The sequence below is a fragment of the Ptychodera flava genome, chromosome 6, assembly GCF_041260155.1.
Source record: "Ptychodera flava strain L36383 chromosome 6, AS_Pfla_20210202, whole genome shotgun sequence".
Lineage (NCBI taxonomy): Eukaryota > Metazoa > Hemichordata > Enteropneusta > Ptychoderidae > Ptychodera > Ptychodera flava.
In genome coordinates this window covers 29,507,288-29,527,365 of record NC_091933.1, presented here as the reverse complement: position 1 = coordinate 29,527,365, position 20,078 = coordinate 29,507,288, and the positions used below count along the sequence as shown (strand labels likewise).

Here is a 20,078-nt window from a genome sequence, read left to right as displayed (position 1 = left end):
CACAAAGATATACAGATCAGCTTAGATCCAACAAGCAACGTTCCTTCGACAATTGAAATACATATGATTATTTACAGACAACACACAGGGAGCGTTCAGTTATTGTGTCTGGGGATGGACCGGCATATTCTTCCTGTGCATCAGTCAAATTAAGTGAACGTCGTAAAGTGAAAGCAACTCCACACATCGTTCACATATTGTTCAATGCCCTTCTCCAAAATTTGAATGACATTCTTAGTTAGTAAAGTGAAAGCAACCCCTCACATCGTTCATATTGGTTGTTTGCGTTTAAAGTATGATAGTGTGATTTTTTTCTCCCACTGCCTTGTGTATGGAGCCGATTAGGCACGGCGAGACACAGCTGTAATCTGCGTGTCAGTGCAGTCTGCGCTCTAGAGTGAAGAGACTGCGTACGACACTGCGATTCTTCAACGCTATATTTCGAAAGTTTGCCAGACTTTCTTATAAGTTGCCTCAAGTTTATCTTCGGTGGATAAATTGTGTGGAATAATTGGCAGATTGTATGTATTCCTATGTTGTCCCACTGGAAGTTTGTTCTTTCATTCTGGAAGCTAGGATGTCTAATTTTGTTCTATTGTGTTCAAAGTTCGTGTTCGTATTGTGTTTACTAGATTGAGAGATAGATATATATGGTCGTCAACATGTTTTATGTTGTGCGTTTCTGTCAAAACGGTGTATTTTTTCCGTGTTATAAGTTGTCTGTTGTAAACTTTGTGTGAAATCATTGGTTGACGAGTGATTTTTGAAGCTTCTTATTATGTAACCATTACTGTACATAATGTCGTTCCGCTTCCTTTATCTAACGGTTTGATTGGCATCTCACCGTTTTCTGACAGTGTTCTTATGACGTGCCTGTGACATGAGATGTATTGTATTCTGTGTTTTGAAAGGTGAAATCAGATGAATTCGAGACTGCTATGTGTATCAATGTTCATTTTGGTTTGGTAATGCGACATTCTTGTTGACGTGATATGCATATTTTGTTTCTCTCACTGCATAAAAACGCTATAATACTTACTGTATTAGCATGGATTATTGCCTGTATTTTAGCTGAATAGTGCATATACAGGTGAATACAGTTAATAATCCATTGCTTGTATTCAGAAAGCCTGTATTCATGTGGATTCATGTGAATTCACGTGTATTATTCTATAATACAGGCAACTTATTAATGTGAATTTATCTGTATTATTGCGTTTTCATGCAGTGTCTGTTTCTGTGTCGTCCTATGATGTTGACAAACTTCCAGTGGGACAACATAGGAATAAATACAATCTTCCAATATTCAACACAATTTATCCACTGAAGATTAACTTGAGGCAACTGATAAAGAAAGTCTGGCAATTTTTCGAAACATAGGATCGCAGTGTCGTACGCAGTCTCTCCACTCTGGAGCACAGTTTGCACTGACACGTAGATTACAACCGCTGTGTCTCGCCGTGCCTAGTCGGCTCTATACTCAAGACAGTGAAACAAAAATACAGTAAACACAAACAACCAATATATGAAATTGAAATTGAACTTGATACTTCGTTCTAGTTCTTTAAACTATTAACACGATTGAAACTAATTTGGGATAATTGGATTTTCATATTTTTCAAGTTTCTCAAAAGTGTTAGGTGCCGTATAGCTGAATGTTGCAATATTGCAAATTACTCATAAAAACAAGTGTGTAACGTAAAAAGAAAAGCAGATGAGATTACATTTGTAGATGAAATCGACATTACTTCACCATCCAATTATCCTAAATTAGTTCCAATCGTGTTTATTGTTATAAATTCACCTTCAACTCTCTCTCTCTCTCTCTCTCTCTCTCTCTCTCTCCTCTCTCTCTCTCTCTCTCTCTCCGACCAGATCACGTGATAATGGGGGAGTGCAACAGCAAATCAGAAGATAAATGGAAGAAACAGCATGATAAGTACCAACTATACCAGTTAATAAAGATCGAAGGAGGAGGAGAATTGTTAAATGATTATCAAAAAGGAGGCAAGTTTCTGAGTGAGGAAGTTATCAAAGAAAAATTGAAAGAATATCTTTACTCACCTGAAGATGGGGAAACAAAAGAAATAGAGGTACTCGCACATTATATGAATCATTTCGTATCGTACCTGACTGCGTTGCTTGGATAATGCAGAGTGACTTCTGATGGCCTATCAGGCCAGTATGAAGGAGTAAAAGTGAAGCGTATCTCGTTCTTGATGATAAAAAAATGCAGCCAGTAATGCCATCCAGGAAATATGGTGTTCACATGAAATTTTTCTTTACTTCTGGGCGGCCATTATTCTTACCGTATTATTAGTGTGAGGGGGTGAATAGTTAAGGCAAGGGCTTATATGGTTCATTCTGCGCAAGGGGGCTTGTTTTGTCCTCAAGTCTCATAGGTCATGACTCTTAAAAGACCCCCTGTGTAAATAAACATGTAGAGGTCATGACCGAAAAAGGCCCCTTCAATTTGTCAATTTAAATGCTGCAAAGGATATGGGGATATATCAATGTGCTTTTCTGATGTGCTCGAATTTGAACTTTTGACCTCCGCATATTCAATGTGTATAACACGAGAGGGCGAACGTCGCAGAAGCCATCAACGGCTCACAAAAAATGTTAGAACTGACATGTTCTTATTGTCGAGGAAGTAATAGCAGGAGTAGAGAATGAATGATAAACAGTCAATGATAAAGCAGGTACAGGTTGATTTATTCAAATACTAGTACACTTAATTATTTTGTGAGCTAAATCAGCAACATCGATCATTGTCTTAGTAAGCTACCGAAAAAGCCAATGGGTCGGCTCGCAGCAGTCCTGAGGCGATGAACTCTGATCTGAGAGAGATTGATACGCCACGACACCGCTGCGTATTTACAGCTACTAGTAGATTCTTCAAAGATTCAGACACAGGCTGTTGAACAAGTTGGTGATACAAAGGTGACTTATTCTGTAGAAATGAAAATGAGTAAATACACAAGAATATTTTCCTTCAAAGGAATCCCTTCAAGACTTTAAAAAGTTTATACAAGGGCGTAGAATCGGGCTTGCACTTAAATTACGTCAATTTTATCAAATGCAGGCATTATGCCATTGTCACTTTAACATAACAGACCTCTCCCAACAAAATAAAAATCGACCGCAAGGCATTAGTACATGGTGTTACCACCAAGTACAAGAGAAACTATGGGATAGCGCTCAAATATGCGAACATTAAAATTAAAACTTTCTGTTCCAAATACGTATTAATATCTCACATGCTAAGATGCTAAAATCTAATTAGTTCTGGGATTCGAGCAACTGCCTCACGGTAATTAACCAAAAGACAAATGCACGGAGATATACTGATAAGCAGACAGACACTTTCACAGACAGAGGTAGGACATTGACAGCCGTGTCTGAACACTTGATAAACAATGGGAAAATATCGAAGTATCATTAGGTCACCGCTGAGTTGTTAAAAACAAATATAAATATAATCTTGCCACCCAATAATTCGTGTATAAACGGAGTTAACATTTTAGATCATATCAGAAGTTGGAGATAGGTGGCAGACGAGAGAATTAGAGTGTAGTCATTATCCTCATATACAAACTCTCAATGCGTACTTTCCTCTGCAGCCCTACGAGAACTGTAAAGAGTTAGATTATGCAAATAAAACGCACAAAGCATGCTGGAAAAGGGAAAAGGAACTGCGTGGTGGAGTTGGAGAAACTATTTTACATGTCTGTTTTCTAAAAGGCACAGAAGATCACAAAGAAATCGCAAAAAGTATATTAGAATGCTATCCAAATCTGGTTCTGGATATCTATGAAGAGGACGAGTACTATGGTAATACAAATATCATATCTTCTTAACGCACAGAGATGTTTCCAAATCAAAACTTCTATGGTTACCGCCAATACATTCTACACGGTCAGAGAGAAGCAGATCTTCCACCATTAATATCGGGTAACATTATTCCTGAATACTTATGAGGCTAAATTTTATAAAAAGAGTATCCGATTAAGGAAACATTTCTTAATGTAGTATGCGTCTCGAAAGTGAAAGACTTAAACTTTATCTCAAACGTACCACGATGAGACCTTAAACTATTCTCTCGCCAAACCAAAAAGAAAATCTGGGGTCACTATGCAAAGTTTGGTACTAGAGATACAAATTATCTGACATTTAGTGATCTTTGCCATCCCTTTGTTAAACTTTCGATTTTCGAAAACTAAGACGGTGAAACTACTCCCTACTCCAAGAGCTTTAAACTTTGCCCCAACAAGTGGTAGTTATGAAAAGCATTGTAAAAATGTGAGAGTTGGAATATCTGTCCCCGAATCGCATTCTACCTTAAATCTAAACCAATCGATTGATCAGTTTACATGGATTTTATAAAGTTATTGAAAATTCAATATAAGTAAACTCACATAAATTTTATTTTGTTCCCGCAGGAGAAAGCTGTTTGCACTTGGCAATCGTGAATAACGATCTGGAATCTGTAAAAATGCTCGATGAGAAAAAGGCAGTCCTTGACCAGAGAGCCACAGGCAGATTTTTCAAACGCAACAATCAAAAGGGCGGTTTGTTAGCGAAACACTCAGGTTACGGTGGCCATGCTTATTATGGTGAATACCCTCTTCACTTTGCTGCTTCGGTCGGCAATATCGAAATCTACAACTACCTTGTCAATCTCAAGCCTGAGGAAAGAGAACAAGGACAGGTTGATCCGAACGCACAAGATTCATATGGTAATACCGCCCTTCATATGGCAGTAATCCATAACAAATTGGTGAGTCCAATAACTGTAGATGGCAATTTACAATGACGTTCAATCCTGGAAATTATTTTCCTGTGTAAACCTGAAGGCTTCATGACATTTGCATCTGACATCTTTTGCAAAAAAACATTTTCATTATAGATTGACATGACAATTGATCTTCAGCGACATCGATGGAAGGAATAAGGGAAGTGAAACAGAGTCCACAACTTTCCAATCCCTGTGGAAGTTTTATCTTTGAGAGAGATTTTGTTCTGAAAACACGATTGGAACTAATTTGAGATGATTGGATCTTTTAATTGTTCACTTTTATCAAAAGTTTTAGGTTCATAAATAGCTAAAAGTTGCAATATTACAAATGACTGATAAAAACAGAGAAAACCAGATGAGCTTACATATGCAGATTAAACCAACATTACTGCACTATCCAATGATCCCAAATTAGTTCCGATCGTGTTTTCAGAGTATGGATACGTTGTGATGTTAGGGATTTTATACAGAGGAATAGGCGCAACCATACAATGTCATCCTCGTGTAATGATTTTTTTCGTAGGACATGTATAAGAATATTACACGTAACAAAACTTTATCTCCGAATCAACTTACGAAAAACAATGACGGCCTGACCGTAATGGAGCTTGCCTGTGAAGAGGGGCGCAGTGAAATCTTCGAAGCCATGCTTGACGATAGCAGTGACACGGCGTGGGAGTTTGGGCCAGTTAAGTGTGTCACATACCCCTTGGATGGAGTAGACAGCATTAAAGGAGATGGAGGACTTGGTAAGCCTATCCTATATTCAAGTTCATATATCACAATCATATTAGTCGTAAATCGATATTTTTAACTGGCGGTTCACCGCGGATAACCATAAGCTTAATCTTTACGACGCAAGATATCGGGTCTAATGTTATAAGAGGCTTTAAATTGTACTATTGTATTGAATCAGTAGCCTTTTAGATTTGACATGTATTACATTGGGGTTAGACTTTTGTTGGTTCCATTCTTGCTTAAATCTCCGGCATTGTTACCTAATGAATGTTTGGTAATTTCGTAGTCGTTTGATGTTTTAACACCAAATTGGACAGATTTGAACTCAGTCCTGTGGAGAACTGTGTTTGGTGGCGAAGACGGACATCTAGATATATTGGAGAGTGGTGTGATTTATCTCTTGCTAAAGGAGAAGTGGAAAGAATTTGCCAAGGTACGAAAGTTGTCAACACAGCCAAGACCACCCAAATGTTGATAAACAACGCCTTAGAGAGACTGCTTGTGAACTTCATTGACTGTTATAGAAACGATCGACCTAAACGATGATTCCTCGTAACAGTTTAAAAATAAATGTAATTAAGTTGGATGAACAGATACATATTGAGTCAGTCGACGTTCGTTCACTTGCGAATTAAAAGGTATGCCTCTCAACATTGTGGGACTTAAACTTTAATTGGTCAAACTTCCCGTAAAGGTTCTTTAAATCATTTCCCTTTCGAAGGCGAGAACAAAAATTCGGGGTCACCGTGCAAAATTTGGTAAAGATTTGAGAGTTCAAATATCTGTCCGAGAGGCGCATTTTACTTTATAAAGGAAGCGCTTGTTTACAAAAAAAAACTGTCTTGATATTATGCACTACAATTGCTGGTAAATCGTTATCAAGTAACAAGAACACTGAAACTCACTCTCATTCATGTCCAATTACAGCAAAAATTAAGAATCCGTTTCATCCTGGCACTTTTCTATCTCACTATGTTAAGTGTAGCGGTGTATCTACGACCCGAGGGAGACCTTTTGAGTGGGACTACTGTTACAGACATAGTAGGTGATATTTTTAGTTAGCATAATCTTAATCTATAAAACGTGAATTGGTAACAGAATAGCTAACAACCAAACATGTTGTAAAGGCGGCATTATTTTGTCAACAATTAACTTCTCATACCGATGCATTCATTAGCTTAATTTTAAAATTGCTTTCATGCATGTTACTTTGCATCTGTGATGTCTGGTTTATGTACATATTTATGCACCACACAGGTCCGATATATCGCCGAAGTTATCGTCCTCATCGGCTCGACGATATACCTTGGGTTTGAATACTTCAATATCAGAGCCTTGAAAAGCAGATACTGGAGATTGCAGGCTAGTGACAGTTATTTATCTTTTGCCATTTAAGCAGCAATAGCCATGGAGAAATATATTGCACCTGATATCCGCACAAGTACCGGTATAGACGCTGTTTTTCCGTAGTTGATTCCTTCATGTTAAAGAATCTTTACTCATAAAGAACATTTCCTCAAATTATAATAATGATAATTTCGGCGCGTATAGTAACTACTGTAAGACTGCTTGTGAGACTTCATTGACTTTTATCAAAATACGAAAAATGAATATCATTAAGCTGAATGAGCAGACACGGATTGAGATATTCGACGACCCGAGGGGGACCTGTTTAGTGGGACTAATGTTAAGACATAATAGGTGATATTGTAGTCCGCAAAAACTTAATACTAAGATAGATGAAAAGTGTTCAGAATCGATCACCAGACGGGAGAGCCCCAGTTGTGAAGGGGTCGTTATAGTTGTTACTTCAGTGTCGCACCCAATTGAACATGGTCAGCTTTCATACCACAGGATGTCAAACACAAAGTTTAGAATAGCATCGTTTTCATTTACTAAGCAATGAATCTTTGTTTTGCAGATTTACATACCGGCAAAATCAACATTTCTGGTATCCTGTGTGCTATTTCTCTTCTGTTTGCCGTTCAGACTTTTATCACTGCGTTCTGTGGAGGATATTTTGACCACATTAGCGGTCCCAATGGCTTGGTGCTATTTGTTGCTTTTCTACAGGTGAGTGGGCTATGAAAGTTGTTTTTGACAGTTACATAATTTATGGAATACTTCTTTTTTAAAGTCTAAGCTACTGCAGACGGACCTCTACTAGTATGTTTGATGTGAGAATATGGATGACTAGAGGACATTTCTGACTTACTTTACATGACTTAATAAATAAATAGAGGCGGAAGCAATTTTTCGGTTGCGTTTGCGTATACGGACATATGTCGCTTTAACTTTTAAAAGCTCTTATAACCAATAGGACACCAAATTATCAGTTGAACATCTTCTCTGAGAGCAGAAAGTTATGAAAACACTGACAACCTCGAGTCCATGTTATCTGAAATAACTAAATCCAGAAAAATATCATCACAAAGGATTATATTAACGCTTCACAGTGGATTTTTCCTATATCACTTTCCTCATTTACTCCATTCACATTATTTCTGCGTGATTCATGACACTGGAACATTCGTATTAATTTAATTGGCATCATAGGGGAAGAGAAGAACTCGGGCCTTTTGTGACCACCATTTACAAGATGGCTTTGGGCGATCTCCTTCCGTTTAGTCTAATATGGATCGTAATAATCTCTATCCTCTGTTCTGGTATGTACCTGTCACTTCGTTATCATGGATATTTAGGGCTATCTAAGATTTTGAAGTTTCTCATTGTCTGTTATTGCTTTGCTATAATTATGGTATAGCAATTAGAAACCGAGTTAGCCATGAATGCAAATGCTATCAAGCAAGTAAATAGAAAGCAACATTCTCCGAACAAATTTACATTACAACAATCTTTGAAACCTAAAAGTCTATGCATAGCCAATCTTCGGTAGGTGTACGCTTCACAATTTAGAAATATGCAAACCGTGTTCTTATTTCTTACTTACAGTGTTCTATTACCCGTACAAGGACATGGAAGGGATTCAATCGTTTGATACATTTTACGGCAGTTGGATGTATCTATTTCACATGACCTTCGAAGACTTTGAAGTAAGACTGGCGTTTTTAAAATATTGAATATTGGAACTGCACTGTTTCTTTTCACCGAAAGTCTGTAATCGTTGATTTTAGTAATCATACACATCGACATCGTGCACGATAAACCCACGTTGCAGATGGTATTCTTTACCATCATAAAGAGAAAGTCCAGAAGAATGTCCACTTCTTCAACCAATATCGATCTCTTTCCCCGACATCTATCAAAATGGCCAGCGTCTTCTGCCGAATGTCACTGGAAAGTGCTAATTCCATTTAGCATTCACATATTCAACTTTTAAAGGTGTACAGTCATCTGTAATCCAAATATGCCCATATATGATCAAAGGGGCGTTCCTTGGTATTCAAAATGCCCATGTGAGGGCGCTGTTTTTAAAAAGCGGCCCCCCGCTTAAAATCTGTGATTTGTTAGATTTGTATACCTTTAAACACAGAAAATGTTTGGCAAAAGATAAATTTTGGATGCAATTAACTGTTAAATGCTGTGCACACAGCAACCAAAAAACATCATTGGCTAGCTAGAAAGACAGCCACGAGAAATGAACGAATTTGCTGTGTCCGAATTAAAAATTGAACATGAGATTACACTTTTTTCCTGACACTTTTAAGATTTTTGCCTCAGTTAATCGCGAAATAATTTTACGTGTCTGTGACAAGGACGTTTCTATTTACAGACTTTGACATGAAGAACTAACTCTTGGATACAGTAAAAGTTAGGTCGACCAGCGAGAGATAAAATACTTCTTAAAAAGCAGAGGATAAAAACTGCAACAAGTTAAAACAAATACAGTAAAATACTGACCGACCATCGAAATAAAATATTGCAAACCGCAGAGAATAAAAACTATCTTGGATAGTTTTCCCTAATTAGCACAAATATACGTTTTAGATTGTAGATTTTATTTCACAATGAAACCCTTTAATAACTTGTTTATGTTATAAAGATGTATGATTTAATGAGAATTATTCAATAAAGCAAATAGCCTGTGATATCTCGTATACTTGAAGACGTCTTTACAAAATGCACTCTCCGTTCTGCCCTAAAATTTGGAAAAAGCGTCCAGTTTCTTGTCTTATCATCTAGTCTCTATGTTCAACCATAAAATTGCTTCCGTGTTTTTTATCATTTCAGACCCTGATCAGTGGGGAGGTGAGTATCGACTCTGTTTTGACTTTAGTGGTAAGCATTTTGTCAGTATGACACAGAACTTTCTGGTTAATGAACAACTCTACATACGGAAGCAAGCAACGAAATGGACCCTTCTCCAAAATAGTTTCCTGAAAAGTGTTTGGCAACATATGAGACAACCGGAAGTAAAGATGAAAAGTGGGGGTTGTTCATGTAGAAAATAGGAAAGTAGAGTGTCTGGACCTATTACAATGTAACATCATAAAATACTAAGTGTGTTCGCAAACTTACATAAACGATGTATTAAACATCCTTTATTGCGTTATTCCACCCGTTTGGATGTTGTTTTAAATTTATAGGATGACGAGATAGAATTGAGCAGATTACCAGTTTTGACCAAGATTCTCTTTGTTATCTTCATGGTGTTGATTCCGATTTTACTCATGAATATGTTAATTGGTAAGTTAGAACTATATAAGTCTGTAAATTAGAGACACGTCTGTAACCTCCACAAATGTAATAATCTCCACAAATGTAATATCAACCACAATTGTAATAAAATGCACCCATAAATGTAATATCACCCATAAATGTAACAAAAATCAACCATAAATGTAATAAAAACACCAACCACAAATGTAATAAATGGTAACCATAAATGTAATAAAAAAACACCCATAAATGTAATACTTATCAACCATAAATGTAATAAATCTATTTGATCGTTGCAATTGAGGAATCAGCCCTTAAATATTGATCTATGTTATAAAGAAAGCAACTCCACACATTATTCATTTCTTAATTGTTTGCGTTTAGTGTGTTTTGTATTGTTGAAAGTGTATTTTACGTTTCCCTGTTTTGTGTACAGAATTGATTGGCCATGGCGAGACACAGCTGTAATATGAGTGTCAGTGCAGTCTCTACTCCAGAGTGGGGAAGACTGTATAACACTACGGTCCTTTAACGCCGTTTTTTTTCGAAAATTGCCGTACTTTCTTAATCAGTCGCCTCAAATTCGTCTTCAGTGGATAAATTGTGTGGAATAATCGATAGATTGTCTGTATTCCTATGTTGTCCTACTTGAAGTTTGTTCCTTCACTAGGGATGCCAGGATGTCTAATTTTGTTCTATTGTGTTCAAGGTAGTGTTCGTATTGTTTTTTTACTAGATTGAAATATATGTTCTCGTCAACATGTTTCATGTCGTAAGTTTCTGTTATAAGGTTTTATATTTCTCTGTTATTTGTTCTGAGTCATCTGTCATAAACTTTGTGTGGTATCACTGGTTGACGAGTTATTTTGACGCTTCCTTATGTGTCTAGAACTGCTGTTCCACTTCCATTGTCTAACGGTTAGATCAGTACCGCCGTTTTCTGTTAGCGTTCTCAAAGTATTCTATTCTGTGTTTCGGAAAGGAAACCTAGTTTCAGGAAAGTATGCGATAACATTACACTAGTCTTATTAAAGTTATTATTTACTCAGGGCATTGATAAACAAATGATCACATATGCAAGTTCAAGTTTATTACATTTATGGTTGAGTTTTATTACATTTATGGTTAATTTGTTTATTACATTTGTGGTTGTGGGTTGTTACATTTATGGTTGACTATTTTATTACATTTGTGGTTGATTTTATTACAATTGTGGTTGATATTACATTTGTGGAGATTATTACATTTGTGGAGGTTACACATGTCCACTGGTTTCATTGGCCACTATTTCAATAATTTGTCTTAATCTGCTACATGTAGCTCATAAATGTATTTATTATTTTAATCGGAAACATCGGTTAGTTTTTATTAAAACGTTGATTGGTTCGTTAGAAACTTGTTAGTCGCTTAGACTGAAACATCGTTCCGTCATTGCCATGTCACAAAATACTTTTGAAGTGAGTGATAACCTTCTTTAGAGACAGATTAGAAATATTCAGAAAAACGCTCATTGCTAAGTTTGAATTTAATTTTTACTTTAGTTTTTATTTGGTGGCTGGAAACTCGGGGGTATAAATAACAGGTGTAAGATAAATATTGGACAAGGAACTTGGCAATGGGCATGCCAGATTTCAAATAAGTCGATTGGTCGGCCAGAAATGTTCAATATTTCTAATCAGTAGGTCATGATAGTTCGATAAATCAATCTAGAAGAATATATCGTACCATCTTCTGATTGAATTACTGTAAACCATGTTACATTAAAAAATAGAACTTTAATTTTTCTCCCTAGAGTTTATGCATGAATGCCAGTCCTTTTAGTATTTTATATACACGTATTAGTAAATTTAAAGTATCCTTAAGAAGTTTCGAGCAAAAGTTTAAGTTTTTCAATTTCGAGGCACATACTACCTTAAGTCTTATCGATCAATTGCCTACACTACCCAAATACTCACAGGGTAAATGCAATTTTTAGCTCCTGGCAAGTACACATTCATCATTTATATTTGTGTATTATCACCACAGCTAAAATGGCACAAACTTACCAAACCATCGAGCATAGGGCCTGGAGAGAATCGCTCAGACAGGTAAGAGAAATCAGATAAACTTGGTACCATGGGCAAAAAATGAAGACACGTCATTTCTCTAAATTTCGTGTGTTTATGTACATCATTTTGCGTTGGTAGTCGTTGAGGGTCCTCCAGCGTATTGAAAAACGTCAAACCCGACTGACTTTCCCGATTTGGGGAAAAATAACTAGGCTGAGAAAAACATCCCCAGTCGAAATAAAATAATGAAGACAATAAAAAATTAGGATATCTTACCTATATCAGAAAATCATGTAATATTTTTGCCTAATGATGTACTTGTTCAAATATAAATCTCCTAAAATATCTCACTTTACACCGTAACGTGAAAAGTTCGAGATGTCTCTCTAACGTGATGCTGCTAAGAATGATGTACGTTGCAATACTTTTCATGTAAAAGTTTTAACATATCAGAACAATAACACCACACAGCGACTATCGATTTGCGTCTGCAGTTCAGGGAATTTTCTGTGTTGTCTCTGTACCAGTATATGCAACACGTGAACCATTCTTGCAAAGGACAAATTCTTGAGTAAGGGACTGGTCAGTTTCTTCAGCCTGGGGGGGGGCGGTGGATTCATGGGGGGGGGGGTCACCCTGTTTTTGACTTTGGTGATAGGGGGGGGGGGTCACCATGTTTTTGAAATGCCCAATAGGGGGTCAGTGTGTTTTTGAATTTTGACACAGGCTCATCATTGCCTAAAATGCTAGTGTCAGCCACAAATTTCATCATTCAGTTGTATTTTTCGGCGCGCGCTTCAGGCGCGTAACTTTAATAATCAGTTATATTTTTTAGCACGCCCAACTCTAACATATCAAGCGTACATACATCAGAGATATCTGTATGTTCAATATTTTTCAGCATGCTCTTCAAGCTCATTACTTTAATATATCAGACATTTTTCAGCATGCCCTTCAGGTGCATGACTTTAATATACAAGGCATATATATCAGAAACAGGATGTTTCATATTTTTCGGCGCGCCCTTCGGGCGCCATACTTTATTAAATCAGAGATATCTTGATGTTTGCTAAGTGAAAGTGTACCATTATGAAATCTGCATTCCATATGAAAAGGATGACAAATTCCTGATACTTTTCTGTTCTCTCTGTGAGAATTCAGTATGAGAAAGCAACATGCACAGATATTTCACAATATAGATTTGATACAGTGACTTATTTTAGAGATAGAAAAATGACAAGATATCTTTCCTTCTCATTGATGCAATTATTTTCCTTTGTGTCACAGGTTTCCTGTAGAAAGATGCTTTTTTATGAACAAAATAACAGTTAAAAAGGCAGTTTTTGTCATTATTAGCTGTGCTTTTATGGTTTCAATGTTGCAAGAAAAGGTCCTCTCAGACACTGTACACATCAGATTTGGCTAAAAAAGCTCTCTATGGCTCCTCAAGAGATTTAATTATATGGTTGGCATTAGTCTCAACACCCATCAAAGTTTTTGATTCACTGCTTTTTCCTCGTTGATATTAATGATTGACATCCATTTCTGTACAACAGTTCAGGACATCTGGTTAAGCATAGAAAGTGTGAAATACATTCACAGCTCATTCAAAATACAACTCATTCAAAATGTACTGTATTCAAACTTTAAGATTGACACTTTGAAATTCCTATCTTACAACTGACATGTCAACAATTTCATTAAAACATAGAATGACTATTTAAAATATAAATATATGTAAAATGTAAAATATATATATATATATATATATATATATATATATATATATATATATATATATACAATTTATGTCCACCTTTTGTTTTACCTAAAATTTGGAATAGGGGGGGTCAGCCACTTTTTGACATCGGCAAAAAATAATCCACCGCCCCCCCCCCCCCAGGCCGAAGAAACTGACCAGTCCCTAAGTGGAGTGTAGCGAATCGACGTATTTTGGTGAGATAAATACCTTGTAAGTTTGGCATAGAGATTTTATATCGCAAACCGAATTGAAATGATGAGATTTCGCGTAACTCAAATTAGATAATCCATTTAAATCTCAACAGTGGGCCCGAATAATAATGGTTCTGGAGCATTCCTGCAGCAAAGCGGAACTGCAGAAATATCGGAAAGCCTATGCAGTCCCTGGAGCCAAACCAAAATACTTGCTCAAAGGGACCAGGTAAAATCGAATCCATGAAATCAATTGTAGATCTAAACACATTTTAATTACAAGTATATATATATATATATATATATATATATATATATTATATATATATATATATATATATATATATTATATATATATAATATATATATATATATAATATATATATATATATATATATATACACTTACCAATGTTGTCGGACTGACATTTATCATGTGCTCTTTAATGTTTTGTTCCACGTAGATTTACCGAAGTAAATATCAAAGGATGGATTTTACACCTTTTATTTTAATACCGTAACCAAAGCGTAAATTTTCTATAGACGGAAAAAGAATTTCGTTTATTGCGGAACATTCAAAATTTACTGACAATATATAACGCATAAAGTTTCGAGTTTATTCCATTCGTATCGAGATCATGGTAATATTTACGAAAAAGTTATCCCTTCTTAGTTGAGGTCATGACTCTGCGGTACGAGCATGTCTCTTTAAAATGAGCGTGCCTTTACTTCTTGAATTATCATTACAGTACGAACCAACCTTCACCCTCTAAAGCCGATGCTGAGGATAGCGAATACTGCGACTCCTTGATGATTGTAAAGCCAAATTTTAGGGTACAACCACAGAAACCGCACGGCGACTCGTCCATACGGACTAGACTTTCCCTTCAAAACTGGACGGTAGGGATTTTTTCATTAATTTGTTCGTCACCAGTGGAGTTCTCGTTGATCTAATGTGAGGAATATGGTGCAAGGGTTACAACAATAATTTCATAGCAAATTTAATAGCAGTCTGACCTTATATTTGATTGCAGTATTTAGCAGAGCGAGTTCTCCTTATTTCGAATGATCGTGTCCTCTTGTACTTGGTACTTTCTATATTGATGCCGTACACAGAGTTTGAATAGCTGTTTAGGTGAAACATAGCCCGGGCGCCATACGATAAAATCAATTTTATCTAGGAGTACCCAAGTGTTGTTGAATCGAAGTGTAATTATCTGTGCACTCATTTAGATTTGTCACAGACTGTACGAGGCGCCAAATGTAAAAAATTAATTTACACAAATCAAGCTCTTTTTAGAGATAGAAGAGGTGCAAAATGTATATATAGAGAGGAATTATGTATATATATATATACATGTAGAATACATACATACACATATACACACATATACACATAACATACATACATACATACATACATACATACATACATACATACATACATACATACATACATACATACATACATACATACATACATACATACATACATACATACATACATACATACATACATACAAGTAAGCCCCCTTCTCATTATTTACTGTTCAGAGAGTCTACCGAGGCAGCTGTACAGTGACCGCGCCCATCAAGTTACCGTGCAATGCTACTGCTGCAACTATATTGACATATTTCTTAGGGTCTGTGCTACAACTGCCTGAGTTTGGCATAAATACTTATCATCATTTAGGATTCGAGTGCTGTAGGGTACTTTTGTAAAATAATGACAGAAATATTGTTTTTTATTAAGAATATTCGTAATCATAAGTATATTATAACAGGGTCTTTAGTATAACTGCGTGAATTTGGCATGAAAACTAATCGTCATTCAGGATTCGAGTGCAGAAGGGTTCTTTTTGAAGTATACAATAATGACAGAAATATATAAATTTTATGAACAGAGAGGAATTATGTATATATATATACATGTAGAATACATACATACATACACATATACACACATATACACATACATACTACATACATACATACATACATACATACATACATACATACATACATACATACATACGTACGCACGTACGTACGTATACGTACATCGGACTTTGATACAGCTCGAAGATTTTACATTAAGCCTCGTTTTCGAGGCTGCTGCTGACTTCTACAGTATCTGACAGCGCTGCAAAATCTTATATCAGCCTCGGTCTGATGAAGTATCGCTGTATCAGAACGAGGTTCTATATGTAAGAAACTTACTCAGCTCAGCACAGCTGCAAAAAGTTTATATATATCAGCCTCGATCTGATAATACAACTACACACAGCAAAGTTTTACATACAGCCTCGTTCTGAGGGCACAGCTATAGCTGGGAAGTTTTATACACAGACTCGGTGGGTAAATTTTACATACAGACTCGTTCTGAAGAGAGCTATAGCTGAGAAGTTTTATACACAGATTCGGTGGGAAAATTTTACATACAAACTCGTTCTGAAGACACAGCACGCTGGGATTTTCATACACAGACTAGGTGGAAAAATTTTACATATACAAACTCGTTCTGAAGACACACCACGCTGGGAAGTCTTATACACAGACTCGGTTGGAAAATTTTACATACAGCCAGCTGGGAAGTTTTATACACAGACTCGGTGGGAAAATTTTACATACAGCTAGCTGGGAAGTTTTATACACAGACTCGGTTGGAAAATGTTACATACAGCCAGCTGGAAGTTTTATACACAGACTCGGTTAGAAATTTTACATACAGCCAGCTGGGAAGTTTTATACACAGACTCGGTGAGAAAATTTTACATACAGCCAGCTGGGAAGTTTTATACACAGACTCGGTTGGAAAATTTTACATACAGCCAGCTGGGAAGTTTTATACACAGACTCGGTTGGAAAATTTTACATACAGCCAGCTGGGAAGTTTTATACACAGACTCGGTGGGAAAATTTTACATACAGCTAGCTTGGAAGTTTTATACACAGACTCCATGGGACACTTTTAAATACAGACTCGTCTTGGATTGAGTGTAATACCTGGTGATGCTTGTGCTCAGAAAGCGTGATTGAACTCTGCCCGGTATCGTACGCGGCTAGACCCTGGCAAGACGAAAGCCAATACACGCATAGTGCTCTGGGATAGTGCTGGCGCTTGTGCTATTAAAGTGTATTTGAACTTTCCGGTTTTTGATCTAGTAAGGTATAGCCACAACAATGATCGTGGTATTGCTATCAGGTGAGATCACCACTGATCTGGGCTGCTCGCAGCCTAGCCCTGTGTACATGTCTGTATGTTCCCCGGGTGTGTTCCCGGCGTTATACGGCCGGGAACACACAGACCTGTACGCAGGGCTACTCGTCAACCATACAACGGCGTCAACCATACACCGATCGTTCACTGAGACCGCTGCAGTCCGTCAGCTGTGCAACGAACTTTCGCGGTCTACACAGTTACGAGAATAAAGACAAAAATTTAATACTGAAATCTTGGTGCAATAAACCCATGCACAATGATGGATGATATAAACTTTTTGCAGCTGTGCTGAGCTGAGTAAGTTTCTTACATATAGAACCTCGTTCTGATACAGCGATACTTCATCAGACCGAGGCTGATATAAGATTTTGCAGCGCTGTCAGATACTGTAGAAGTCAGCAGCAGCCTCGAAAACGAGGCTTAATGTAAAATCTTCGAGCTGTATCAAAGTCCGATGTACGTATACGTACGTACGTGCGTACGTACGTATGTATGTATGTATGTATGTGTATATGTGTGTATATGTGTATGTATGTATGTATGTATTCTACATGTATATATATATACATAATTCCTCTCTATATATACATTTTCCACCTCTTCTATCTCTAAAAAGAGCTTGATTGTGTAAATTAATTTTTTTACATTTGGCGCCTCGTAGAGACTGGCTGGGCTTCATGTCGACTCTATTATACTTCTTACAGTGTAATGTTCAGTTTCCATGCAATATTGTCTTCAAATTGTCTTGTAAATGATTCTATCACTGAGCATGTCGACTTGTTCATGTCGTCTGAATACAAGAATATTTACTTTGTCATAACAGGTGGTACCGAAAGCCACCAGGAAACAGCTAATAGAGCAGAAAAGACATGGTGCCAAGATTGAAGAGACAACCGTAAATTGGATTGACTCTTTGCCAGGATCTGGTTTATAGAACCAGACACAGTTTCCAGCGCTAGCAGTCTAAGTCTGGCAATGTGCAGCGGAGGTTTTCTCCTGCAGTCAGTGGGCTGGAGGGGCCCATCGTGCACCCCAATAAACCTACTACATTGGTATTTTTTCTTCTTTAGAACCTGCTGAACAAGAAAAAACATGTTAACACCTGATGTTTTCGGGTACACTACCTCTTTGGGGTGGTTTTTGATTTGCATATACCGCTCTAAATGCCAAAAATGGGTAGAGCTAGGGGTACTATATCCTCTCCTAGATTAAGTAAACTAGCATGAAATAACATAAAACTTATATTTTTGGACAGCTCAGAAACTGTTTTTTATAGAAACGCCAACTTACGTATACAGAGTAGGACGACTCTAAAATGATTTTTTAGAGACAATTCTGAATTTTTTAACCCAAAACACCATGTAACAATTTTGATTTTCTTTTTATGAAGCAAAATTTGGACAGCTGTATGAGTTTAGATTATTTATTCCTATATATTAAACAAGAAAAAAGCGTTAACATTAGATATTTAACAATGCACTATTTCTATGGAGTCAAATTTTGAGTTGAGTGTATCGTATGAGTACGCGCGAGCTAGGGGTAGGGGTACAACATTCTTTCCTTGATGAAGTAAACTGGCTTGAAATGCTACACACCTTATAATTTTATAAGAATATGATGCATGATATTTGAATGATGACAGATTGACAGCGAGGACAAAATCATTTCCAATCCGCCCATGAGCGACGGAAATATTGATGGTGCCTGCGCCGGGGCCCAACGAGGGCACAGGCGCAATGGTGGGTAACATGGCGAGGCGCTTAAACGTAAAGCGACTACGTATACACACAGTGCAATGTACTATTGACCCACATACCACCCATACCAACTGTGAAGCGTTTATTATGCTTTACTGGTGTTTAGCAACATGAAAGGGTCTCTAAGCAGGAGAAAACTATCTAGGTCGAGACCATAAAGCTACCAGATGAATGCATGAAACCGGATGATTTTCTATTGTTGTCCATCATTTTTTTTTAACACGTTTAAAAATATTCATATGAAAGAACTTTAAAACTAGCGTTATGCCTATACCCTCCCTTTTGACATTTCACCAATGTGGTGCTGTGATTAAATTGAACGTTGAAGCAGCGATTTTAGCTGGGCATTGATTTCTACCGGGCCGTTGTTGACTCATTGATATTTATAGCTTTATAACACCTGCGTTTATTTTAGCAACTGCGGCAAAATCGTTGTAGTATGTCTGTCGCACTGATCTGGCCTCGTCCTACCAATTGAAACAAACCTTGATCATTAAATGTAAGGATCTGTAGTAGAATATTCAAAAAAAAAAAAATAATTTGCTAGATTATTCCTTACCTGGTACCTTAAGCTCCAGACACACTAGTTTCCATAGAGTTCAAATTTCATACTGTTTGACTAAGTGTAACATCAACCCGATATAGGTGAACATAAGGTCCTTTAATCTGCTTCAACTACACTGTCCTGATCTCAAATGGTACAACTTTGCATTCATGTATTCTACCCAGATTTTGAAAGTTGTTGATAGATTATAACTTTCAAAAGTCAGTTGTCCCTTAAAAAGTTGCCAGTCCGAATAATATGCCTATTTGTCAGGTCAGAAACCATACCCGACTAGTATTTTTAAAGACTTAGTACACAGTGCGAATTTACATTCAGAATTGATAATTAAACTGCGTAAAAACTGTATGTGATGTAGTTACATGTTAAGTTCACAAAAA

At 36.8% G+C, this 20,078-nt stretch overlaps 2 protein-coding genes across 2 annotated transcripts in view; both read left to right on the top strand.

Annotated features, from left to right (window-relative positions):
- The window catches only part of LOC139134432 (transient receptor potential cation channel subfamily V member 6-like), a 45,366-nt gene that overhangs the window by 562 nt on the left and 24,726 nt on the right, over window positions 1-20,078 (top strand). Inside the window, exon 2 of the mRNA XM_070701292.1 lies at window positions 1,876-2,093. Coding sequence (XP_070557393.1) covers window positions 1,887-2,093 — 207 coding nt within the window. The 5' untranslated portion in view covers window positions 1,876-1,886. The remainder of the gene's footprint in view (window positions 1-1,875; window positions 2,094-20,078) is intronic.
- LOC139135441 (transient receptor potential cation channel subfamily V member 6-like) lies at window positions 5,382-18,722 on the top strand. Its single transcript, XM_070702823.1, has 13 exons — window positions 5,382-5,547; window positions 5,854-5,969; window positions 6,464-6,577; window positions 6,794-6,898; window positions 7,458-7,609; window positions 8,093-8,202; window positions 8,489-8,589; window positions 9,728-9,745; window positions 10,084-10,183; window positions 12,182-12,243; window positions 14,271-14,386; window positions 14,906-15,056; window positions 18,203-18,722. The coding sequence occupies exons 1-13, from the start codon at window positions 5,400-5,402 to the stop codon at window positions 18,311-18,313; spliced, it is 1,404 nt and encodes a 467-aa protein (XP_070558924.1). The 5' UTR covers window positions 5,382-5,399; the 3' UTR covers window positions 18,314-18,722.

What these genes read in the sequence shown, in the direction of transcription:
- LOC139135441 (XM_070702823.1), top strand. Translation starts at nt 5,400, where the DNA reads ATGGAGCTTGCCTGTGAAGAGGGGCGCAGTGAAATCTTCGAAGCCATG. An exon ending in GCAGATACTGGAGATTGCAG is followed by an intron (nt 6,899 to 7,457) that starts GCTAGTGACAGT and finishes TTTGTTTTGCAG; the next exon opens with ATTTACATACCGGCAAAATC. An exon ending in TACTTGCTCAAAGGGACCAG is followed by an intron (nt 14,387 to 14,905) that starts GTAAAATCGAAT and finishes TTATCATTACAG; the next exon opens with TACGAACCAACCTTCACCCT.